We start from the raw sequence: 22,633 nt of genomic DNA, 5'->3' as shown, positions 1-22,633 counted from the left end.
CATGGGATCTCTGCTTCTGCCTGAACGGATCCACACCTGAGACCTGTTAGTAGGCTGCTACGGTAACACACCTCGTTATCCTGGACATATAGGAAGGAGCCTGTACTAGCTAGCCTATATATGGAAATATGGCCGACGTTCCCCAGGTCGTCAAAATTGGGATTTCCTTGAAGATGCTTCCCAACAACAGCGCGGTGTACTTCAAGTCCGACGGAGCGCGGTTCGGACAGACGCGCACCATCAAGCTGCTGACCGGCTCCAAGTACAAGATCGAGGTGGTCATTAAACCAGGAGCGGTCGAGGCCACGTAGGTAGCTCTTTGCATTTTTCAGACGTGGATTACTGTATTAATCCAAGGAAATTGATTTTTTTTTTTTTTTTTAAACACAGCCTAGTTGGTTAAACCCATTGATTCGATTAAATAATTATTATGGCCTGGTCACAACATAACCACAACTTCCTTTTGAAAAGATATAAAAAATAAAAAAAAAAAACACTTGGAGGGGCGTTATGATCTATATAAGACAAGAGGACATATGACAAGAGGCTTTCAAACAATAGAGATCTGTATGAATGGAATTGCTCATTATTCATGCTAATTATAATCTCTATTATGATCATTAGGGAAAAAAAAACCTCCGGATCATAATGTCGTTAATTTATCTTTTGGTAGCCTATTTGCATAAAATGTATTTATCTTATCTTCAAAGTGAAATGCACTAGCCTTTGTCTGCATTAGGTACAGAACTGTAGCCTAACTGTAGTTTTCTTGCATTTTTTTCTTTTCTTTATTGCAAATAGTGGTCTTGTATTAGGCTATTACTTCATTTCGGTTAACATAGACTATATGGCGAAAGCATAAGGATCTTTCCTCGCTTGCACTGACGGCGTTGACCTTAGCGGGTCTGCAGAGCGCAGATTTTAAGGCTGCGTTCATGTACCGTAGTAAATATGGACTTAACATATCCTTACCCCTGGCCAACATGAAATAGGGAAACATGGTGGTAAAACAGAGCTTCGACATTTATTCACAGGCTACTGTGAAAACAAATAATCGCCTACAAATCATTCTTGCGCCCTTTATAATGTCCCACTCCTAGTGTAGCACTCGGAAGTAGGATTTTACGACGAGCACATGAAGGCAGCATAAACCCCAATTGGCCACAAGTTAAATCCGACACAGAGATTATTAGGACTCAGAGGAGCGTTTTGGCTTTGTGCAACCGCCTCGTTGTGATGTATCTACAGTTGGCTACAATATTACGGAATAATGTCCAACTCGGATTAGTGTTGTCCATCTAAACATCAGAGAGTGAAACATGTCCTGGTGAGCAAAAATAGGTCACACGTGCCATGATGCATTGGAGAGAGACATTGAACTCAATTTGGGGGCATGCTCATGTCAACACAGCTGTACACCAGATGGTTTATCAACTTGTTGTCTGTCAGAGCATTTTATTATTTCAATGGCCTTCCAAGTAGGTGAAATTATAACTATTAGGTTATTCAATTACAACACTTCCAGGATAATGCTGCCGCTTTGAAGTCGGAAATCGGTGTTTTCATCTGGGAGATTCCGAGTTGTCACGAACACATCATAATTAGCAACCTAAACTAAACCGAAACTAGATGAAACAAGCGTACTCACCTGAGAAAACAGGAGCAGCCTTCCTCAAAGTTTTCTTAGCCACTTGGCCACTCAGCAAGTTGTGTTATTTGTCCAATGTTTGCTTTAAAATATTCCCCCGCGAAAAAGTGCGACATGGCCGCGGCCTGCAACATCCAGCAGTAGCTAGCCGTGAGCTCATTGCGTCAACGCCCACGCAGCCACGCCCTCTATTACGCCCAATTTGTAACCTTAAAACAAAATGTAACCACCGTATACATATACCAGTTAGGCCTATAGAGTATCTTTGCTGAGACTACAGTGTGTTTTTTCTGCTTTAAAGATGGATAACATGGGGGAGTCCAAAATGTAGGTAGTGAATGTAAATTGAGTCAGCCTCACGTGGTCGTAGGAGGAACTGCAGGTGTTTCACTTCCGTGCTTACCTGTTTGTTAAAGGGATAGTCCAGTTTTGTTTTTTTGTTTTTTTAAGTGGGGTTCTATGAGGTACAAATGGCCACTAAGTGTAATATTTGCAGTAGAAAGTTCTCTGCGCCCCCCTACTGAGAATTATCGGCACATCGTGCTGCACCCATAGACTGTAAAAAGAAGGCTGCACCAAGACACAACTGTTGTGAATGCGGGGAGATTAACCAGTGTATTTTCGCTGCTTACAAGACTTCCCGTCCCGTCTAGAACTAACCACAGTAATGACACCAAACAGCTGATAGGAGGCAAAGTCTACCTGCGTGGAGGAATACTGATTTGGTTAGTTCCAGATAGACTAACTTTTTTTCTGACCAGCTGTTACACTGTACATTTTTATATCGTCTTGAACTGGTGTATTATTTTGAGATACAACCTCACTTCAAAAAAACTGAGCTACCATATCCATATATGTGCTGTGCACCTGTGCAGGTCGATGAGTGTGGGTGGGGTGACCTTCCCCCTGGAGCAGCAATCCAAAGACCCACAGTCAGTGGTGTATTCTGGCCAGTACGACACAGAGGGCGTGACGCACACCAAGAGTGGAGAGAGGCAACCAGTTCAAATCAACATACAGGTATATATTTTTTATAATTATTGATTATAGTTACAGTTACAGATGTTTCCACACTTAGCCTACTACTATACAGGTTTTTCCCACAATGTATCCTGATGTTTTCATGGTTACAATCTGGAGTAGGATTATTATAGCTACAGTGATATAGTGTTTTGTCAGATATAGTGAGCGATCTGCGTCAAAGCTGATCAAGATTACTCAATTTAAAACTAAACTAAACTTATTTTCATCATTGATTAACACAACGACGTCCTGTATTGATGTCTTAAAATGTCTTGTGTGACCTACAGTCTAAATATATTTAATCTTACTCTCATACAGTATACAAAGAAGACCAGAAAATATTGACATTTCATGAGTGTGAATGAGATAAGTTTTCCTTTGCTTTTAATAAATTTGCAAAATCAAAATGACTGATGTTATGGGTAGAGATCAGGTACTTAGCCATATATCAAGTATGTTAATTAGCAGTGGACTGGTCATTGTGGAAAAATACTGTTGTTCTGACAAGGTCTGCAAAAACTATGATGTGGCACTCATGCACATAACACAAGCGCCGGAGTTGTACCACCAACATTCAACAAACGTTATTCACAAAATTAGTTCAGAGTGCTCAGAGGGCAAAACTTACCAGCTTTCTCCACCACACAGACATTTGGAGGAAGCAGCTGTTTGGGTTTCTGGCAAGGCAATGAAAGAAGTTAGGCTACATCTTATGTAAATATTCAAATATCTTCTAAGGAAAGAAAAAAAAAGCGAGCATAATCAAAGCTTCAAACAGTGTTGGAAAATTTCTTGCAAAGTTAATTTCATGTGGTTTGTGTCCATGTTTATGCTGCCCATCTGTCCAGTTCAGGCCTCTGGGATCATATGGTGTGTGTGTGTGTGTGTGTGTGTGTGTGTGTGTGTGTGTGTGTGTGCCTGCTTGTTTCCATGTATCCATCTGTCCAGTCAGTATGCTTCCTCTTCACTTCACCTCCGCACGATTTTACACATGCATGATAAGTGTGTCTCTGTGTGTAAATGAGTTTCTTATGAGTGTGTGTGTGTGTGTGTGTGTGTGTATATATTCCCATCTGTCCACTCTGTATGTTTCATCCTCAGCTCATAAAATCATATTTCCATGTGTTTTTTTTTCATTTCAGTTCACAGAGGCAGGGATGTTTGAGACGGTGTGGCAGGTGAAGTACTACAACTACAACAAGAGGGACCACTGCCAGTGGGGGAACAGCTTCAACAGCATCGAGTATGAATGCAAACCCAACGACACGCGCACGCTCATGTGGGTCAACAAGGAGTTGTTTGTGTGACGGAGGATTCGGTGTGTTATCTGCAACAACAACAAAAAACACAAGGTGTGACAAATCTCATTGACAGTGCATCACAATGAAACAGAGATAAAGGTTTCCTGTTGCTAAAAGGATGTTTGTATTTGTGTCTCCTCTCATCTCCTGTCACTCTGCTCCCCTTAAGAGTTTTTTTTTTCTCTGTGGCATTTTTTTTTTCTTGTGTTTGGAAAAATCTGATCTAACAGTAGCTCATATAAAACCTGCTGACATTGCCAGTCTTTTCTGTTATTACACAAATCTGTAAAGATTAATATGGTATTTATTTATTGAGGTTAAAAGCACTTTCAATAACCTACTTTTAAATTGGTTTTAACTATATATTGAACAGTTAAATTATGTTTTGAAACATTTTTTTAACAATGTGTAGTTCAGTTGTGGTATCTGGTAACCCTCGAATGTGTTCACCTATATGTATAGGTACAGTACTGTATGTGTGTGAGTGCACGTGTGCCTGTGTGTGTATGTGTGTGTGTTACAATCGGTGCTTGTAGAGATGTGGTTCTTTGTGTTAATGTATTATGACGTTATGTCTACAGAGTTCTTCAACATTTCTAGATGTCAGTTGAAAGCAAAGTGTTAACATTTACCAAAATGTTATTACCTTCCAGTCACAAGTCCTTGAATTAAGTGACATTTTGATGTAACTGGCCCCAAGCTGAGTTTCTCCCCATTTGTCCTCATATGTGAACTCTGCCGTGACGTCTGCAGCGTCTGATGTTTAAACTGTGGGCTGTATTTGACAAATAGAGCAGGGCAAGATAGACAAAAAACCAAAATGAGATATATGGCGATACAGGCTGAGAGAGACTATAAGCTTGAAGATGGAACGATGTCTCTTTTTCCTACTTTATAACAAAAAACAAGAGACACTTCTGTGATTTGGACCTTAACTAAAGTCAAATTGTGCACTTTGCGCTGGTGCCATGATTAAATCCTTTATAGGCTCTTAAAAGTGTACAGGTCAGCGCCTCTGACAGCTACTGTTACCCCCAAAACAAGCAGATAAAATAAGCCCATATCTCTTTTCAGTGACGCTGCAGTGCTCCTCCTCTGTGTCAGCACCTCTACACCCTGAAATCATCCCAAAGTCTCATTGTCACATACAAGTGAACTTATACCACTGCCTGTCCCTGCATTGTTAAAAAAAAAAAAAGGGGCGTGTGGTATTTCTGAATGAGGCTGTTTGTGTAGCTGTATGTTTGTGGATTATTTTGTGGAACCAATATTTTTTTGTTTTGTTTTGTACAGTATGATGCAGTGTTGAAAGTAGGGGTTTTGTATTTGGATGAAGTTGTGCCCCCTGTTTGTATAATGTGTTTGTTTTCTCTACCTCTTCCAAAGGACCTAGCCATGAATATTTGTGATTATTGAAGATGAGTATTGTATTTCAAATACATAACATAAATGGTTAATGGCAGACCTGGGCAAAAAACATCAACAACATTTCTTTTGGTAAATGATATTTCAAAAACTAGTATTTTTTGTACAGTGAAGCTCTTGAAATGTTTTCATTACCTATATTTTGCTAAAAATGACTATAAAATATTGAAGTTTTGAATTGATCTATGCAAGAAATCAGACCAATAAAACAATTAAAAGGTGCAATATAGTGGTGAGATTTACATGATCATTCTTACCTTTTTGTGAAAGTGTTCTTTGTTTATAATGTAATTCATAGTAAAATGGAAAATATTTTTGTGTGGCAAATGTATTCGCTCATTTGTGTGCATTTATTCAAAACTACATACCTTTTATTTCAAAAACACAAGCACTGATGAAATGAATCATGTTATGTTATATATTTTTTTTACCTATATAGATGTCTTTTTTGTATAGTATATGTGAGATTTCAACACACACAACAGAAATACATGTGACAAGGGGAGGAAATCACAAAGGGAATGGTTATATTGGTTGATTGTCCACTGAAAACACAGTAATTAACCCTAAACTTAAAACCCTAAAAAACAAACATCTGAGTGAAACTGAACATTATGATGCTCATCAACCTGCTCTTTGGTGCTGATGTATTGGCTACAAAATCATTAGTAAGCAGAAGTGAAGGAATCAATCATCTGCACGATTGATTCCTCATTAACTGGCCTGCAAATATAGGTTCTCCTTTACCACAGGGATAGTCATGATGAAAACTGGAAATTATTATTATTAGCAGCATTATGGTTAATAAAGGGGGGAAGTCTTTTTCCACTGTCCTTAATGATCCAGCATAGTACTGCTACTGTATTTACTATTATTGCTAGTACTATAGCTGCTGGCTGACATGACTCACACACTCTCTGGTGGGAACACCACACAGGGACAAGGTTAGTTTTTCCGCTCTTGTAGAGGCTGTTAAAAAAAAGAAAGAAACATGGACAAAGAATGGTTGTTTCCACAGACGCACTTTGGTTAAATAAAGTTTAATTCAATAACTTTTATCACTTTAAATATGAAGATCTTGTTACATGAAAGTACACCTGATTCTTTTGCCATCTCAACCTGAGAAAACAAATCTTTTATCGTGCACAACACTGGTCAATAAAAGTTTTAATAAAACATGTAGATAGAAAAGTGGTTTCTGCTCAAGTCCAAACATTTTCTTTAGGAAATGCACGATTGTTTACATTTTCTTTTTCAGCCCAGCTCTGGTGTAGGCCTACCTCTAAAGCCACTTAAAATCTGACTATGGCTTACAACACTCAGCCTGGATTTAGTGCCCGTCCACGAGGCGAAGTCTGTGCTATTGATGAACCGACTTAGTGCTGCAGGGATTACCTGAAATGAAGTCCATCTGCCAGTTGTGTACATTGAGGGTCAGAGTGAGCAGCAGACAAGTATGCTACGTGTATGGAGAGGGGGGGGAATTGTATCTGCTCCAAAATGATTGGAATGCAAATGACAGAATTGAACTGGGAGAAATGTGTCCTCGAAAAGGCAAAATGCATCATTAATCATGAAGATGTTCTTGTCAAAGAATTTGCATTAATGCCATCAGGACAGCAATATATGCAGCCTCTTAGGAAGACCAGTCATTTGTTCCTTCTGCTATTAGGCTGTTGAATGCAGAGAGTTGAATTTGAAATTAGTGCAATGCAGCAGCCCGCCGTAGTAAAAATATGTACAGGGCCATCTCACTAAATTAGAATATGAAAGTCAATTTCCAGTAGTTCGGGTCAAATAGCCCCCCAACCAAGTATTGGGTGCATATACATGGACATATTTTTCAGAAGGCCAATATTTCCATAATAAAGATGCTTTTCTTAAGTGGTCTTTTGTAATATTCAAATTTTTTGAGACACTGAATTTTAGGTCTTCATTAAATGTATGCCATAATCATTACAATTAAAATAAATGTAATAATTGAAGACATGAAATGTTTCATTCTATGTGTAATATAATGTAGCTATTAGTTTCACTTTTTGAACTAAATTACTGACATAAACAAACTTTTCCATGATATTATAATTTATTGAGATGCACCTGTATACATTACATATAGTGTTTTATTTATTTCTATATTTCTGACATGTGCATATTTTATCTCTATATGTTTTTTTAAATGAATTTATGTCGTGTGTACTGTAGAAACAGAATAGCCTCGAGTTGGGATAAATAAAGTTTTCTGTATCTGTATCTGTAAAAAAGGAATGCAGTACATCCGTGCTGCCAGCAGGGGGCGAAGCACAAACACAAAACTTGCTCCAGGAGGTGAAAGTATAAATAAATAAATAAATACACCCCTGTCTGGAGTTCCCGGATGTACAGTAGAGTAAGTGCACCTCCCCCTTCGCTTCCTTGTCTCCTCCCCTCCGCCACCGCCTGCTTGACAAGCCGAGCCTCCTCCTCCTCCGCTTTTACTGTCCCCTCCCAGCGGCTCTCCTCTCCCTCCCTTTGCTACTGCAGTGAAAACCTCTGTAAAGGAGAGAGAGAGACGGAGAAGAGAGCCTGAAGCTGAGTGGAAAGCCAGGCCGAGACCTCACACAGCAGCAGCAGCACAGCCACAGTGTTTTTCTTTTTTTTCTTCTACTTCTTGTTCTGTTGTTGTTGTATATCTCGCCACAGCTCGGCGGCCTATCGACTCTCTCCTCTCCCTCCCCTCCTCTCCTGTCTCTGCTCTAACCTATACCTCTGTTCCGTTCACATCGCCTGGATTTCATCATCCGACCTGCAAGATGGTAAGCTGCTACTACTCTTAACACACATATATATAAACACATTTGTACTCTGCTCATATCTCCGCCGACTGGTAAACACAACCAAAGTGGGCAGGCCTGCGCTACACTGTGTCGAAGAATGTGGCGTTTTGACAGGTTGTTGTTTTTACGCACCGAGCGCTTTTTTTTTTCTTTTTTTTTTTTTTTTACTTCAGAGTTTACAGTCGACAGCGCAGAGAAGGAAATGCTTTTCTCACCCACTTTTTTTCTCTTTCTTTTTTCTTTGACTCCCCCGTCGTGCTCTCTGTAGCAATAACCCCGGGGGCTGCCTGTCAGTAGCCTAAAGCCCGTGGCCCAGATATTTCCTTCTTATCCCTTCTTCTCGGGGCAGAGCCGAGTATATCTACACACTCTTCTTATTAGCACCAGCACCGAGGACGCCTGTGCAAATTAGTTTTACGTGACAAAAATACACGCGTAGCTCGGTGTGGCATATTATTACATAGCTACACAGTGAGCAGGAAAATGTAACACTCTTTGCTCCATGCACTCACATTTTTGCTCCATGTTTTAATAACGTGAAACGTAAATGTATCTCTGTGTGTGTTTTCTATGCATCATGGCGCTGTGTTGATAGTTGCAACATTGTTTCATTGGAGCTCATAAGCGCCAATGAAAAGGGCCGAAGCTGCATTTGTTTCTCTTTTTACAGCGGTTCTTGAGGAAGCTGCCATAACAGGGCACGCGATTGGCTTGTCCGCTGTGCTAATTAATTGCCTAGTAGTTCGACTACACATATATATTTATATAGGCTACTACAGGCTATATGAGATGAGTTGCCTAGTAACTATAAGGCTTTCATCTAGGAGTGGACTTCACTCAGCAGTGTCCAGGGCTAAATCCATATTCAACTGTTACTGTTGACAGGAACCAGTTGGCATGGGCGCACTGAGGATTTATAGGGTCCTGTGCCCAAATGTAACCCTCCCTCCACTATCCACTGCCCTACCCTACCCTTCATCTATTTCCATCCAATAATATATCTTAACCTCATTTCATAGCACAAAAGTGGGCGTCACCTTGTATTTGTTTTTTTGTAGGAAGCCACAGTTGCCTAATTTTTTCTACTCCTTGTTCAAGTTGGTTTGAGGTCGAACTGTCGTTGCTTAGTCATGTCTCGACTAATCTCTGTATTTGCTCTGGGATTTATAGGTTTTGGATGCTCAAACCTGTTTCTCTGTGGTAGAATCAAGTGTTGACATGACATAGTATATTGAGTATTGATTTGTTTTCATGTCAGAGGTGGATCTATAAATCAGTTTGATTAGCTGAGACAATTTTTTTTTTTTCCTGAGGGCGTGTTGAAACCATGTCAACATTACATCCAAGTGACAGTATCTTGGTCATAAGAAATATTTATCGGATCTTTTATAACTTCAAATACTAAGGTAGTCATTAAGCTAAAGGAGCCAGTATTGTTTAGGGTTTAATGGAGATAAAATGTTGTTTCCAACAACCACTTTAAAGCTCTTTATATTTTGTGTCTTCGTGTGTAACACTTGTACCAATATGTTTACTTTGAATTTGCAGTCTTAGGATTGATGCTCCAGTCTATGAACTCACCTTGCCTCTGTTTTAAGCAGGAGCAGGTTTATTGATATTTGGATGTCATTACTGAATCAGAGAAACTGACGATCAGTTCTGAAAAAGTAAAATAACACGGTAAACCAGCCTCTTGGAACAGGCCCCTGGTTGACTAACCACACAACATATACAGTATATCAGGAGTATGCGTGCATTGTAATTCAAGGTTACTGTTCCTGAGGTTATGTTCTGCATATAATGGTGCATAAAATATGCAAATACAAACAAAGGAAAACATGAACCCAACACAGGAGAGCCAGGCATTAAAAGCGTTATCATCTGCTTCATGACTGAGCATGAAAAAAACATACACAATAGCTTTTTGACTTCTCTAGAGGAATGTAAAGCTCAATATACTCAGAAGAACTGTGTTACATTTGCCCTGCAGCCGTATCAGCTCTCTAGCCCAGAGGGTAGAAACTCGGGGCATGCATGTCCTACAGACAGCGTGCCAACTTATGGCCCGTCAAAATGTATTCTTCTCCGCTTCAGGGGGAGGTTGGGGGCAGGGATGCACCGTTACTTAAGCATGTAGTGGAATGATCTGGTGGTAAGGGGACCATATGCTGCCTAGCAATCAAGCGCCACCCACATACGGATCGAGCCGTAGCTAATGTAAAAGAGATAAAAGCCACAGTGAACCAGCAGCAGCAGCAGAGATGATCAACACTACGTGATCCACACTGCACTTACAACAACCAGCCCACCCAGTGTGGATTTACTCTCCTTACTGGCCCTTACATTGCTGTTGCTGCTGCAGTCCTTCTGCTTGTACCAGAGCCAAACTCAAACTCTAGTCTAGTTTTATCAGTAAATATCTGTTTATCTGGTATGTCAGCTTCCGTGAGCAGTGAATAGATAAGTTTAAAGAAACATTCAGATGTCATAACAACTGAATGACATGTTATTGTTTAGAATGGGCAGTGAAACCAATGGGAGACTCTGCAGGAGTGCTGCAAAGTTAGAGAGGTCAAAAGGGATGTGTAGATGCAGTCGTGACTGACTGGTTAAATGAATTTCCAGACACTGGTGCTGATGCAGGAGGAGGTGGGGGTGTATATACAAAGCTACATCACAACACAACACACACACACACACTGCCCGTTGGCGAGAAGCAGAATCTACGACTGACATTTTCCAGTTGATTTAAATCACCAAAAAAAAGTCGCTCTCTATTCCTGCCTCTTCAGCATTCAAGGCTTCAAATGTGCTGCATATAATTAATACCTAAAAGTGCATTTTGCACGCTGTCAGTGGCGGCAGTGGACCCAACAATGTGGGGCTTCATCCGCTGATAGCCTGCGCCTGCAGTGCCCTACCCAGCAGGAAGCGATCCATCATATTAAAGTATGAAGCATTAATGTAATAGGCTAATGCTGGTTGAATGGATGACTCGGGCCAGAGGGGAGAAGTTTGCCAAACCTCAATGCCTGTCATTAACTAACCACCAAATACTCACTCTCTTCCAGAACGTCGATGTAACGACTTTTTGGTGTAAAAAGATAATGAAAAAATAACAGCTGAAAATACATCATCGTGCCTGTGGCCTTCGACATCTTGCAATTAACCACCGATGCTGCTGTTGAAGCTGCTGGTGCAACAACATTCATCACAAACGCATAGATCCTGAAAGCAGCAGTGTTGTTGTTGTCCTGGTGCTGGAACGATAATATATTGATGATTCAAGCTTGGTCGGTTATATTTTACACTTCAGAGCATTTTGATGACAAGACCTTTAAGTTTTTATGAGTGATTTAATGAACTGGATAATCAAGGAGTCAGAGAAGCGTCAGTTGCAGCTTGAAGTGATGACCTGCACTAATTGTTGCACTTGGGACCTTTTTGTGTCACAGCATTTAGTCGGTGTGTGTCTCATCCCTGGTGACACCACCAAGATGAATTCCCATATTGGGGAACAGTCCAAGTATTGAGCCATTAGCTAAAGGTGACGATTGATCTTTCTCAGTGTTAGACCACAGTTTGTCTTTATCACCGCTAGGTTCGTGCATAAGGAGATTTAGGTATTGTGGGTATACATAGCATTATGGGGCCTTTGTAGGTAAGTCCAAGGCGGGGATAGGAATGGCTGAGAGGATTAGCTCCTTCAAGTACTGAAGATTTTGGTAATTATTTTCATATTTGCACTTGACTCCTAAATCTGGTTCAGATCCTTGGCACACACAGAAATACACACTTGTTAAGGCAAATACATGCAAATACAGGTAGAGGTAAAAAAAAAAAAAAAAAAAAAGTGAGAGATGCTGCTTTGAGGAACAAAAGGAGAGTTGCTGGATATCTGCAAAGAGAGAGAGGGATGACTAGCGGCTTATTTTAATTCTTGTACATATCCTCCATGGCTTCTCTTCTGGGTAATAGCGGAGGGTTATTAGTGATATTGCGCCTTCAGCTGGTTATTGGCCCGGGCTTCGTCTGCTCCACGGAGTTGGGCTGAAAAATGGAGGGGTGAACTCTATTTAAAGAGCAGTCTGAAAGCGCAGCCCGGCTCTGCTCCGCACTCCGCTGTGACTCCGGAGGGTTGAGTGTGTTTATCATAACACTCGGCTATATGGCGAGCTTGATACTTGCAGACACATTCGCGTGGAGGAGGGGGGGAGTCTTCTGATCCCCGAACTGTCGGAGCAAGTTAAGAAAAGCAGGGGAGAGCGCGAGCAGAAACAGAAAGCGACTCGGAACGCACCACCACCAACCTCAAAAATTATGAGTCAGTAACATGCATTGTGTGGAAAAGTAAGTCAAACATGCCAAGTTTAGACAAACAGATGTTTTAAATGACCCATAGTTTTAATTCATTTCCCATGTGCACACAAACACAGACACACATACCAGAGGGTTTTAAAATGGCCTCATAGTTCATGGTGACTTGTCATTTTAGTCTCTTACAAGTTTAAGGACTATAAAACAATGAATTTGCAAGTTTTTATATGAACAATAGAGCCCATACCCAAAGAATACAGTTTACATGAACAACATGTTAAACAATAGAGAAGCTGCTAACAGTTGTTTCCAATTAATTTAGTCACTTTTTGTAGTCGAGTCATTGTCTCAACACTATTGTATTTGCTGCCCAAGGTTTCCCTGTAGTTTCATTGTAGGTTTATTTACATGCGATCAAAAATTTATTCTGTTTTGATTTCAGTTTAATTCTGAATAGTGACTGTGAATGAGTCCTCCAGCATCCAGTGCAGAGTGTTTTTTTTTCTATAACAATATCCTCTGTCTCACTCTCTACAGAATGTGTCACTACAGCCAACAGCTGGCTAACATACAGTCTTAAGACAACAGACACCCTGGGCCCTGTTTGTTCAGCAGATTTTTTTTTGTATTTGCACATTTTTTAAAGTCAAGTAGAGGAAACATAGAGATCTGACTTGTTGGCACAGTGTTATAGTACACATCAATATGCCTACTACTAGAAGGAAACAGTTTCTTGGATACCATGCAGTCAGATCCTTTTCTTTTTTTCTTTTTTTTAGGCTGAGTTTGATGTTTGATGTTCATGACTCTCCCCCTCAGGGATAAATAAAGTATTTATCCATCTATCTGTCTCAACCTTGGGATGGTGGATCAGTCTGATGTGTCTCAGCTCATATACTGTGATGTTAATGCAGAATTTCTGATAGTATTTTATGAAATTATCACTAATTCATGCAAGTCATTACTCCAGCAATTTGTAGGTTGTACTTGCTGCTGTGTTCCTCACTGCAGCTGGAGATTTAAAGTTCTTCATTACTTCTTTCCAACAATTATGCAAATTTACCTATGAGACTTCAGGAAATGAACAAGTGGAGGTGCAGTCTTAAGTACTGAGTGGAGAACACTTCCTTGGGGGCGTCACTTGGCCCAGCTGTACCTGCTATTTCCTGCTTGTCAGGAGACTGAGAGATGGTGAGGAGACAGTGAGCTAGAAGAGTCTGGAGTATGGTGGGATGAGATGAAGATAACAAAGATTTTGTCCCTTGGCCCTCAAGGTGTTGTAGGATGTAGGATGTTTTCCCCAGTAGACACATCTGGGGTCTAGCAGGTGTTTTATGTTGATCCTACACCGGTTTTTCTGACATCATAGTGACATGGAGATGTAATCCACTGTCAGGTGGATCTCCTGAGCCTGGAGTCAGTGATACAAAGGGCAGCAGAAGGTCCTGGTCCTTGTCCGGCCGTTTCACAAGAAGCAGCTCGGTCTTTTTGTTGGACCAGCACCAGGTTCTGCAGGTGAATCAATAGATTCATCAGTTTAAATCCCACAGAGCTGCTGTTCCTCCAACTTAGATCTCTGATGAAACAGTTTGAGTGAACTGTGTGATGTTCAGCAGTTCCTCTCCAGTTCTACTAATCTAATAATCAAAATATAGACGGTACCGGAGAGAGCTGCACCATGGCTGCCATCTATGGCGCTATCTTATCCGACTTGGTCTGCAGCCCCGTGTACCGACCGCGCTCCCCAGTCTTTCATGTTATGACTGGGTTCTGCAGGTCTATAATTAGCCGGGTTTTTTTGGTCGGCCGTAGTGTTGCCGCTGAACCAGCGCCGATGCCAGACTCTTCATTATGCAAAATGTGTTTTGTGTGCTAAGGACTAATTGATTCTGAATGAAGCATGCATTATTGATGAGCCAACACGAGACTCCCTCTCTTTCTCTTTTTGCCTCTTTCCCTCTCTGTGTATGAAAGATGCTTTTTCACTTCATGCATTTCTTTTTCCTTTTACCATATTCTCACAATGGCCCCATCTGGTCTGCTCTGCTCCATTATTATCAGTTACACCAAGAGACAGTTCACCAAGATCTGAAGTGGTTTGTTATACAGTAGAAGACATGATAAGAGTTACTCCTGACCCCATGTTAGCCACACCAGTAACCCAAGGAAAGCCTTAGGGAGTAAACCTGTAATCCTCAACGCCAAATCTGCTTTGCTGTAAGTCTCTTTATCTCCAGGGACCCTGCAGCCAGCGCTGAAGTGCACATCAGGGATGTTGTTCTATAGGGAGTATGAACACCACCATTTTGTTTTGGTAATTGTTCATTTAACTTTTTTTAACTAGGATAAATTCATCATAATATATCATCATTTAGGTCATGGAAGCACAGTTTTCTCTTTAACTTTGCATCATTTATTCTATATTTATATTTATTTTTAACATATAAATGGAATTATCAAAGACAGAGTAGACTCTGAGACACATGCACCACTCACAAATTATTTAAAGATGTTATCTAGTGTGTGTGTGCAGCAGCCATTTAAAGGCAACGTCTTAATTGTGATTGACTAGCTGAGGGTCAATAAAGGTAAAACTGATTTGCAGTTCCCTCAGTTGCAGTAGCATCTCCTTGAATGCAACACTTCAACATTTTGCACTTGAATTAACCTTAACGTATTCTGTGGATCTTGAAACACACCATGTTGGTCAGACAGAGCTGCATCCATATGTGGGATCAGCTCTCATGTAGCTGTAAGTGACCATGTAAAGCTATACTCAGTCTGGTTGAATTTAACTCAGATGTACATTACGTACTTTAAATCGAACTCCACCCAGTTTATCTGCTGAACACGGCAACTGTTTCACGTATAGGACTCCCCGGTTTCCTCGTCTCCATTTCTAGATGTGTGACATATTTCTACGACAGCTGAGGCCGAGGTGCTGCCTGGACTTGTGTCCTTACCTACTATTTCTGCATGACCTATTTGTGACCGCGAGATGAGATAAATCTAAGTCAATGCAGAGCGAAGTGCCATCAAGTATGCCGACGACCGTGTGACACCGCCGGTACTGCAGGTCATCAAAACTGTGCAATGGATGAGACACCCACAGCTAACAGACTTGACCCTAAATAGGCTCGAAGCAAAACACAACATTCATTATTTTTCTTAAGTGGAGGTCAAATGGACCAAAAATAAAAGTGTGGACAACAACACGTCTCATATAGCAGGGTGAGGGTGCATTCTCAGCCTGTCCTTGAACTTCAGGGACACCGGTTCAAGGCCTTGAATGCAAAATCCAGCCGAAGCAGCGTCATTTAGGAAGTCGGCGTGCCTGCAGCTCTGTAGCAGCAGCGATTCCTGTGCAGAGGAGCAAACAAAAGGGGGTCAATAAAGTATCACATTGTCACTATTACCCACGGAGCCACACAGGCAATGGGACACCCCAGCGCCAGTTAATGGTGGAGTCATGTGTTACGCATTGAGCTCCACCGGAATTCAATCTTTGAATCTGGCAGCGCCCGCCCGGCCGGCCTCGACTCATCCACTTGTTGTTGCACAGACAGGGAAAACCCACGTACTGTGAATATGACTATAGCCTACTGTATATGTCGGCCTCAGATCGCTGCGCCATCGGCCGACCCGACTCTCCGCTCTCCTGATAGGGTGTCAAATGCTAAGTCGCTCTGCTGCCTAATCCTGTGTCACCTCTTTCTCCTCGCTGCTCTTAAAATACCTCAACTTCTCCGGCTAAGTCTGCTGTCGTGAGGTAGCACCACGATAAGCCAGCGCATGACATAACTGGCACTGGCTGTTTCTTGTCAGTCCAGTGTATTATCATGGCGTTCACACGTCACAGTGGGCAAGAGGCAAGAGTGGCCGAGCACTTGTCGCGAGGCATTGGTGACATGTTTTTCTATTTTTTCTTTTTGCAGTTGTTTCTAACCACAGCCGTACAGAAAGTTGTAGTTATTACATTCGCGCTGGCAAACAAGCAAACCAGTCAAAAGTCACTGAGCCCTTCACCTTCTATGGCTTTCATGCCATTTATAAACTTGAAGGAGAACTGTAGTAAGAGCATGATCTCAGTTCTCAGTCTTTTAAAGATCTTTTAGTTGGTTTAGGTTTTATTTTCAGCTTTACTACAGTCAGTTTTGAACGGTGTAAATTCACATGTCCTTGTGTCCAAGAGTTTTGAATAGAAGATAAAAACATCTTCAGGCTATCATGAATACTTCAGATTGAATTTCACTTTTCCAGTGTATTCTCTAAAGCCTGTTTGCACAGTTTATTCATTTCTTCCTTTGGTTGTTTTTTTAGTGGAAGCTTAAATAGACAGCATTTGGTTATTTTTTTTCACCCAAAAAATTCAACACTGAACGGATTCCAAACCCAACTTTGTTGATGAGCAGCTGCAGTCAGTAGCTGGTATCACTGACTGGACACTGTATATTGTTCATCTCTGGACTTGGCTGCAAGAAGCTTAAACAGAGCTGCCAGTCCGCATGTCAGCGTTTGCCAGCACAGCCTCACTTTGGCTCCTTGATGGAGCTGCAGGGCAATTCTGGTCGATTGCTCGTTGGCCCAGAGCATCCCCCTCTCTCTCTCACACACACACACTCTCTCTGTCTTTTCTTAGAGGTAGGATCCCCGTTCCCTCACCCCCTCCTCTCTGCAACAGGGACTCCTCACTGGCTCCCATGTGAGCGTTCAGCCTCACCCTGCCAGCAATCAGACTCAGGCTCAGGCTCAGTGGGCACTGCAGTGTTGGATGGGGATGGGATGCGGATGTGACTGCTGAACACGAGCCAATAACACACACACACACACACACACACACACACACACACACATATATTATATATATATACACACACAAACACAGTCTCACACAAACACGCAACACCATGCAGTGTCTCTGGATGATATGGTTCATTTAAAGAGCCTTTGCGTTATACTAGATGCGTAACCTGAGGCTGTGCATGTAAATGGGAAACAGCCTGGAAGAGTGAAAGAGTCTGAGAAAACCATTATTTTAAAATGTTCACAGAAACTGTTTGTGGCTTTATATCTGCAGCCGACTCACCTCAAAGCTTTCACTCCAACTTCTGCAAATATTACAGTCACCAAACCACATGGGGACTAAAATAAGCATACGTGATGATGCAGACTGATAAATCTGCATAGCGTCATGTTTGGGCTGCAGAATTAACTGGATAATTGTTATCAGCACATTTGCTGGGGGTTAGCTGTGTAGATAAAGTCATATAGTGAACATGAAGGACTTGTCCGGCCGGTCCTGACCTGTGGCGTGAGCGTCTGTTTTAAGGTGCTGCAGAGGCTGAAGAGCATTTGCACGAAAACCATCTGAGGAATTCACATCCACGATGTTTTTACTTTGAAGGCGGTCGAGCTTCACGCAAAACAATGTGTGTGATGATAAAACACTTTTATCAGAAAGATCTCATAAAGCTCTTAATGCGTGACTCAGCTTTTACCAACGCTGAGGCGTCCTCGCACGTACCCACCACCACATCTGCAAAGATAATCAGATTAAGCTGAAGATCCATCACTTTTATTGAGCAGTGAAGGTGCCAGGCCCCACAGCCTCTACCACTGACTTCACAGTATTACCTCTCCCTCTGGTTATTGGCTATATTGGTAATAAAAAAATAATAAGTTAGTTTTAAATATCCTTCTCTTCTTCTTTTATTTTCTTGTATCTTTATTTATGTTATGCAAATGACCAAAGGTACATAAGAATTTCACTGTAATTACTTATGTGACAATATAGTCAACTTAACTTAACTTAATTTAACTTAAAGCAGATATCAGCTTCACGGCCGTTTCGGCTAATGCTGCGTTCAAGGCAGGCTTTTGAAACCGTAAGTTACAGCTTCAAGTCACAACTACGACTTGGTAGCGTTCCAGGTAACCCGTAGCTCGTGTTTTTACCATCCTGTTGTCTGTGAAAGTTCCCTATAACGGCCACTCGTAACTTCCGACCCGTGAACTCGTACCAGATCGAACTGGTATGACTTCACAGGAAGGAAAAACACAAAGTACGAGTTTCTTTGAACGCACCATGAGTTAGCAGCCCCCGCCCTTGTCAGGCATCAATTGGTCCTCGTGCTACGTCACCACATTCACGCGCATCCCTTGGCTGCACACACAGCCCTTCATGCCGTTCTCTCTCCTCATTGGATAACACTTGTATCCCACAAGGAAAATTTTCTCCTCGGGTTACAGCAGAGCAGAGTGACGGAGAGACTCGTGTTTAGGCTGAAATACTTCATGTAAGTGATTGCTGACGGAAAATAGGACTATTTAGGACTTATATTAACAAAAACATTCCACTGATATCTGCTTTAAAGGGACAACGAGGAGTTTTGGAAAAGCGAAGCGTTTTCACACTACATTTATGAGCCTCCGCGCGCACCGTAAAATTCTTTTGACCGGCGCAAGACGGAATCATGTTTTCATTCATCAAGAATTAAAGTCAGAGGTTCAAAGAGGTTCACATACCGTCGTAGTTCCGACCATAAACGGCGATTCAGCTGCGTTATTCTCATGACTCGTTGCGAAACCGAAAGTAAAAAACGCTGGTCGGCTCGACCAGCATCTCCGCCACCACTAATAATAACAAAATAACGATAGAGACAGAACGATATATTTATCGAAAATGGGCCCATTAACAAGTGTGGGTAGCGGAGATTCATCCACATTAACGTGAGACTTTTTTATAACCGAATAGAAACTCCTCGTTGTCCCTTTAACTTAATCTAATCTAGTGAAGTTTCAGTTCCGTGATTCCTGTGCTACTTTGCATCATGAGATCTGAACATGTTATGTTTCTATATCTCTACGACTGCAGGACACGGCTGAATGCTCCGCTGCCTGCATTAATCCTGCAGTTGAGAAAACCAGTTGTATGAAAATGAACTAAGCGCTCACCACAGATCACCAGAGCCTGTGATGTGATCTGCTGCCTGTCATAGTCGGTGCCACTGTTAGATTGATGGAGGAAACAAGGAACAAGGAAACAACAAAATGATCTAAAAGTACCTGTTTGCACTGCTTTTTTTTTTTTTTTAGAGCTTTTTAAATAAAGCGTGTGAGATGGTGTCTGTTGGCAGAAAGCACAAACACATTTCCAGCCAACACCGAGCTGCAGTTGTTGGTTTGTTGTTGATAATCACCGCCGGCTTATTTTAAGTAACTTAACAGCTGTAATGTTTCTCTATTGGAACCGCTCTGATGTCTTCTCCCTTCTCTCTCTCTCTCTTTAGGGAAATGAGGCCAGTTACCCCCTGGAGATGTGCTCACATTGTAAGTATTTTGTACGTTTGCTTGCTCTAGATGTGCAGTGCTCGATTTCTGTGCAAAGGAATGACAGCTTCTGAATTTTTCATCTGGCGTGCTTCGTCATTCTTTGGATTTCTCCCCAGAAAGTTGAACCACTCATTAAGTCCCAGTGCCTGTGCTTTGAGTATGGCTGCTTCATGGTAACTTTTGATTTACTTTTAGCCATCCAGTTAATATTTAAACAGTTTCTAATTGAGTTTTCCACATAATGTACTACTTTATCACAATACGGCCATTAGGAGCTTAAATTACAAGCACGTAATGAAAGATTTTATCACATCCGCCATCATTATTACCCTGCCGTCCTTAACGGTGCTGATTTTAATTCAAGAGTATTTGCATTTTTTATGTGAAAGTGAAACATATCACTGTTCCTGGTTCATGTTTACAAGATGTCTGTCTGCCCAGTGGACGTCTCTGAGCTCTCAGCGGGGAGGACGAGAGAGAACAGAGAACCGATGACTCACGTTTCTTCTTTGTCCGCCTCCTTCACCTTCTCAACCTAATGATACATCGACATTATATCACACAGCCCAGCTACGTTTATTAAAAAAAAAAAAAAGTCCTGGGGGATGCTGTTTTTTTCACACCAGTTGGCTGTGGTGCAAATGGCACAGTTTCACCGGGACGTTGTTGAGAAGCAGGTTGAAATAGGTGCCGCACATGTTTAATGAGCCCTGAGACAGCGACAGCTCCCGGTGTTGTGCAGGGGAACGCCACTGTTTAGGTCGCATGGTAATTATTTTAACACCAGGGCTGCTGCAGAGTTTAGTTGTTTAGATTAGATTTTTCATTGGTGCCACAGTGAAAAAGGTGTTGCATGAGGGATAAAGCATTAAACTAATTATGAGCTACAGTGTTGAAGTGACTGGACGGGCTTCTTCTGCCACTTTGAACATTTCACACACAGAGGAAACGTTGGAAAGGCAGATGGAGAGACGTGTCTGGGAGTGTAGTGAGAGAACTTCCTCATGATGAACCTCTTTTTTTTATTGCACAGTAATGTGTCATGTTGAGATCACTCATATCCTTGTGTTGTTGCCCAACACACTGTTTGCAAAGTAACTCCACCAACAACACACACACACACATAGTCATAATGACACATCTCGTTAGAGCAGAGTGAGCAGAGCTATGGACACACTCTGGCTCGTCCATATTTATATTAATGACTAACATTGTGGGGGGACGGGACCTTGGCCTGTCAGGCCTTCCAGGCATCCCCCCACCCACCCACACACCCAGGATTATGGGGAGGGGAGGTGGATTTGGATGATGCATGACCCTGAACTGAACCCAGCAAGGATCTCTGCGTTCATTTTAGGATATTTACAGCTTGTCTGTCCATTTGTGTCTCAGTTTGTCCCCCCGTCTGTCTCTGTCCTGTCTCTATCTGACCTATGTCTCTTCACTTTTACTGCTTTTACTGGACTAAAGGTCCAACAGGTGTTGTTTATGCATTCATATGAGCTTTTAGAGACTGACTTAAACTAAAACAATGGCTTTCTCCACGTAGTTGAAAGAGGAGTGTCCAGTCCACTGTTTCTCTGCTTGCCACTTTTTTTTTCATCCTCTCTTTGTCTTCTACTTTCTCTTTCTATGATGTTTTTCCACTCTCTCTCTCTCTCTCTCTGTTGCTCTCTTGATCTTTCTTTGGCTTCCTATTGCTGTCTCTCACACCCTGCACCGACAGAGCAGCTGTTCAGCTCATCAAGTGTTTGGACAGGCTGTGAAGAAATTAGCTCTGGCCTGCTGGTCAAATAGATTTGCTCCGCCGCCGCACCTCAACCTCACCACCGCCCTGAATGATTGTAAACCAGCTAAATCCAACAACACCCACTCAACCTGTAGCACTACCTGCCTTCACACCACCACATCTTAACCCCGGCCGTGTCGACGTCAGTGAGCTCAACAGGAGGCGTTTGTCTCTAAGAATCGATTGTGGAATAAGGTCATTATCATATGCTGCTGGAGGATGAATTTTCCAGCGGCCTGAATCCTCCTGTCAGAGCCGCGTCTCCACCGCCGCTGGCTTTCACGAGCTTAGATCAGGCAAAAAATTTAATGGCCTACTTGTGGGAGCGTGCATAATTAGACACACAAACCACATTGACACACACACTCAAAGGCACTACACTCTTTTCAAAAGTGCATGTGCGCACCCACTCTCTTCACCACACACACACACACACACACACACACACACACACTCTCCTCAATGCATCACGCTCTCTCTCTCTCTCAGAGAAACGCAGCAGCGAGCCTGAAACCGTCGCAGGCCTGTCTGCAGCCGCCCAAAATAAACGGCGGGCAGCTCGCTGGAGTTCCTTGTTGCTAGGGGTTTCCCTGAGGGCGGGAACCAGAGCCGGTCGGTGGTGGGGGGTGTTGGTGGTGGTGGTGGTGGTGGGGTGAGTTGGGGGTTTTCTGATGACGGCACAGCTATAAATATACACCCATCAGCGGCGGCACTGCCCTGCTTCATCCTCCTCGGTCCTGTACATTACCAGAGCGGCCGATGCAATCAGCCTAATGCACCGAGTGCTGCAGCTCTCCTCTGTAGTAGCTACACACACTCAGCTCTATGGCCTCCTCTTTACCACTGGGCCACATGAGATAAGACTCAGGAAACGTGTGTGTGTGTGTGTGTTGGTGTGTGTGCGTGCAATGTGTCCATCTCTTCTCCTTTTCCTTTTTTTTGTAGTTTAAATTTTTAATTCTAAGCATAAATAAGCCGACAC

The 22,633-nt window shown here is 42.1% G+C and overlaps 2 protein-coding genes across 2 annotated transcripts in view; both read left to right on the top strand.

Annotated features, from left to right (window-relative positions):
* Positions 1-128: 128 nt before the first annotated feature.
* cnrip1b (cannabinoid receptor interacting protein 1b) lies at positions 129-3,978 on the top strand (the record flags this gene model as incomplete). The annotated part of the gene is made up of 3 exons (XM_083988084.1): positions 129-307; positions 2,524-2,668; positions 3,814-3,978. 3 exons carry the CDS (start codon positions 129-131, stop codon positions 3,976-3,978), a joined length of 489 nt encoding a protein of 162 aa, XP_083844210.1.
* A 3,947-nt stretch (positions 3,979-7,925) lies between these two features.
* ppp3r1a (protein phosphatase 3, regulatory subunit B, alpha a) overlaps positions 7,926-22,633 on the top strand; it is a 31,091-nt gene continuing 16,383 nt past the window's right edge. The window contains exons 1-2 of the mRNA XM_083988467.1: positions 7,926-8,192; positions 19,820-19,859. Of these exons, the coding sequence (XP_083844593.1) occupies positions 8,190-8,192; positions 19,820-19,859 (43 nt within the window). The 5' untranslated portion in view covers positions 7,926-8,189. The remainder of the gene's footprint in view (positions 8,193-19,819; positions 19,860-22,633) is intronic.

This window comes from Trachurus trachurus, assembly GCF_905171665.1.
Source record: "Trachurus trachurus genome assembly, chromosome: 15".
Taxonomy (NCBI): domain Eukaryota; kingdom Metazoa; phylum Chordata; class Actinopteri; order Carangiformes; family Carangidae; genus Trachurus; species Trachurus trachurus.
The sequence above is the reverse complement of the archived record's forward strand: the minus strand, read 5'-3'. Positions and strand labels throughout refer to the sequence as shown.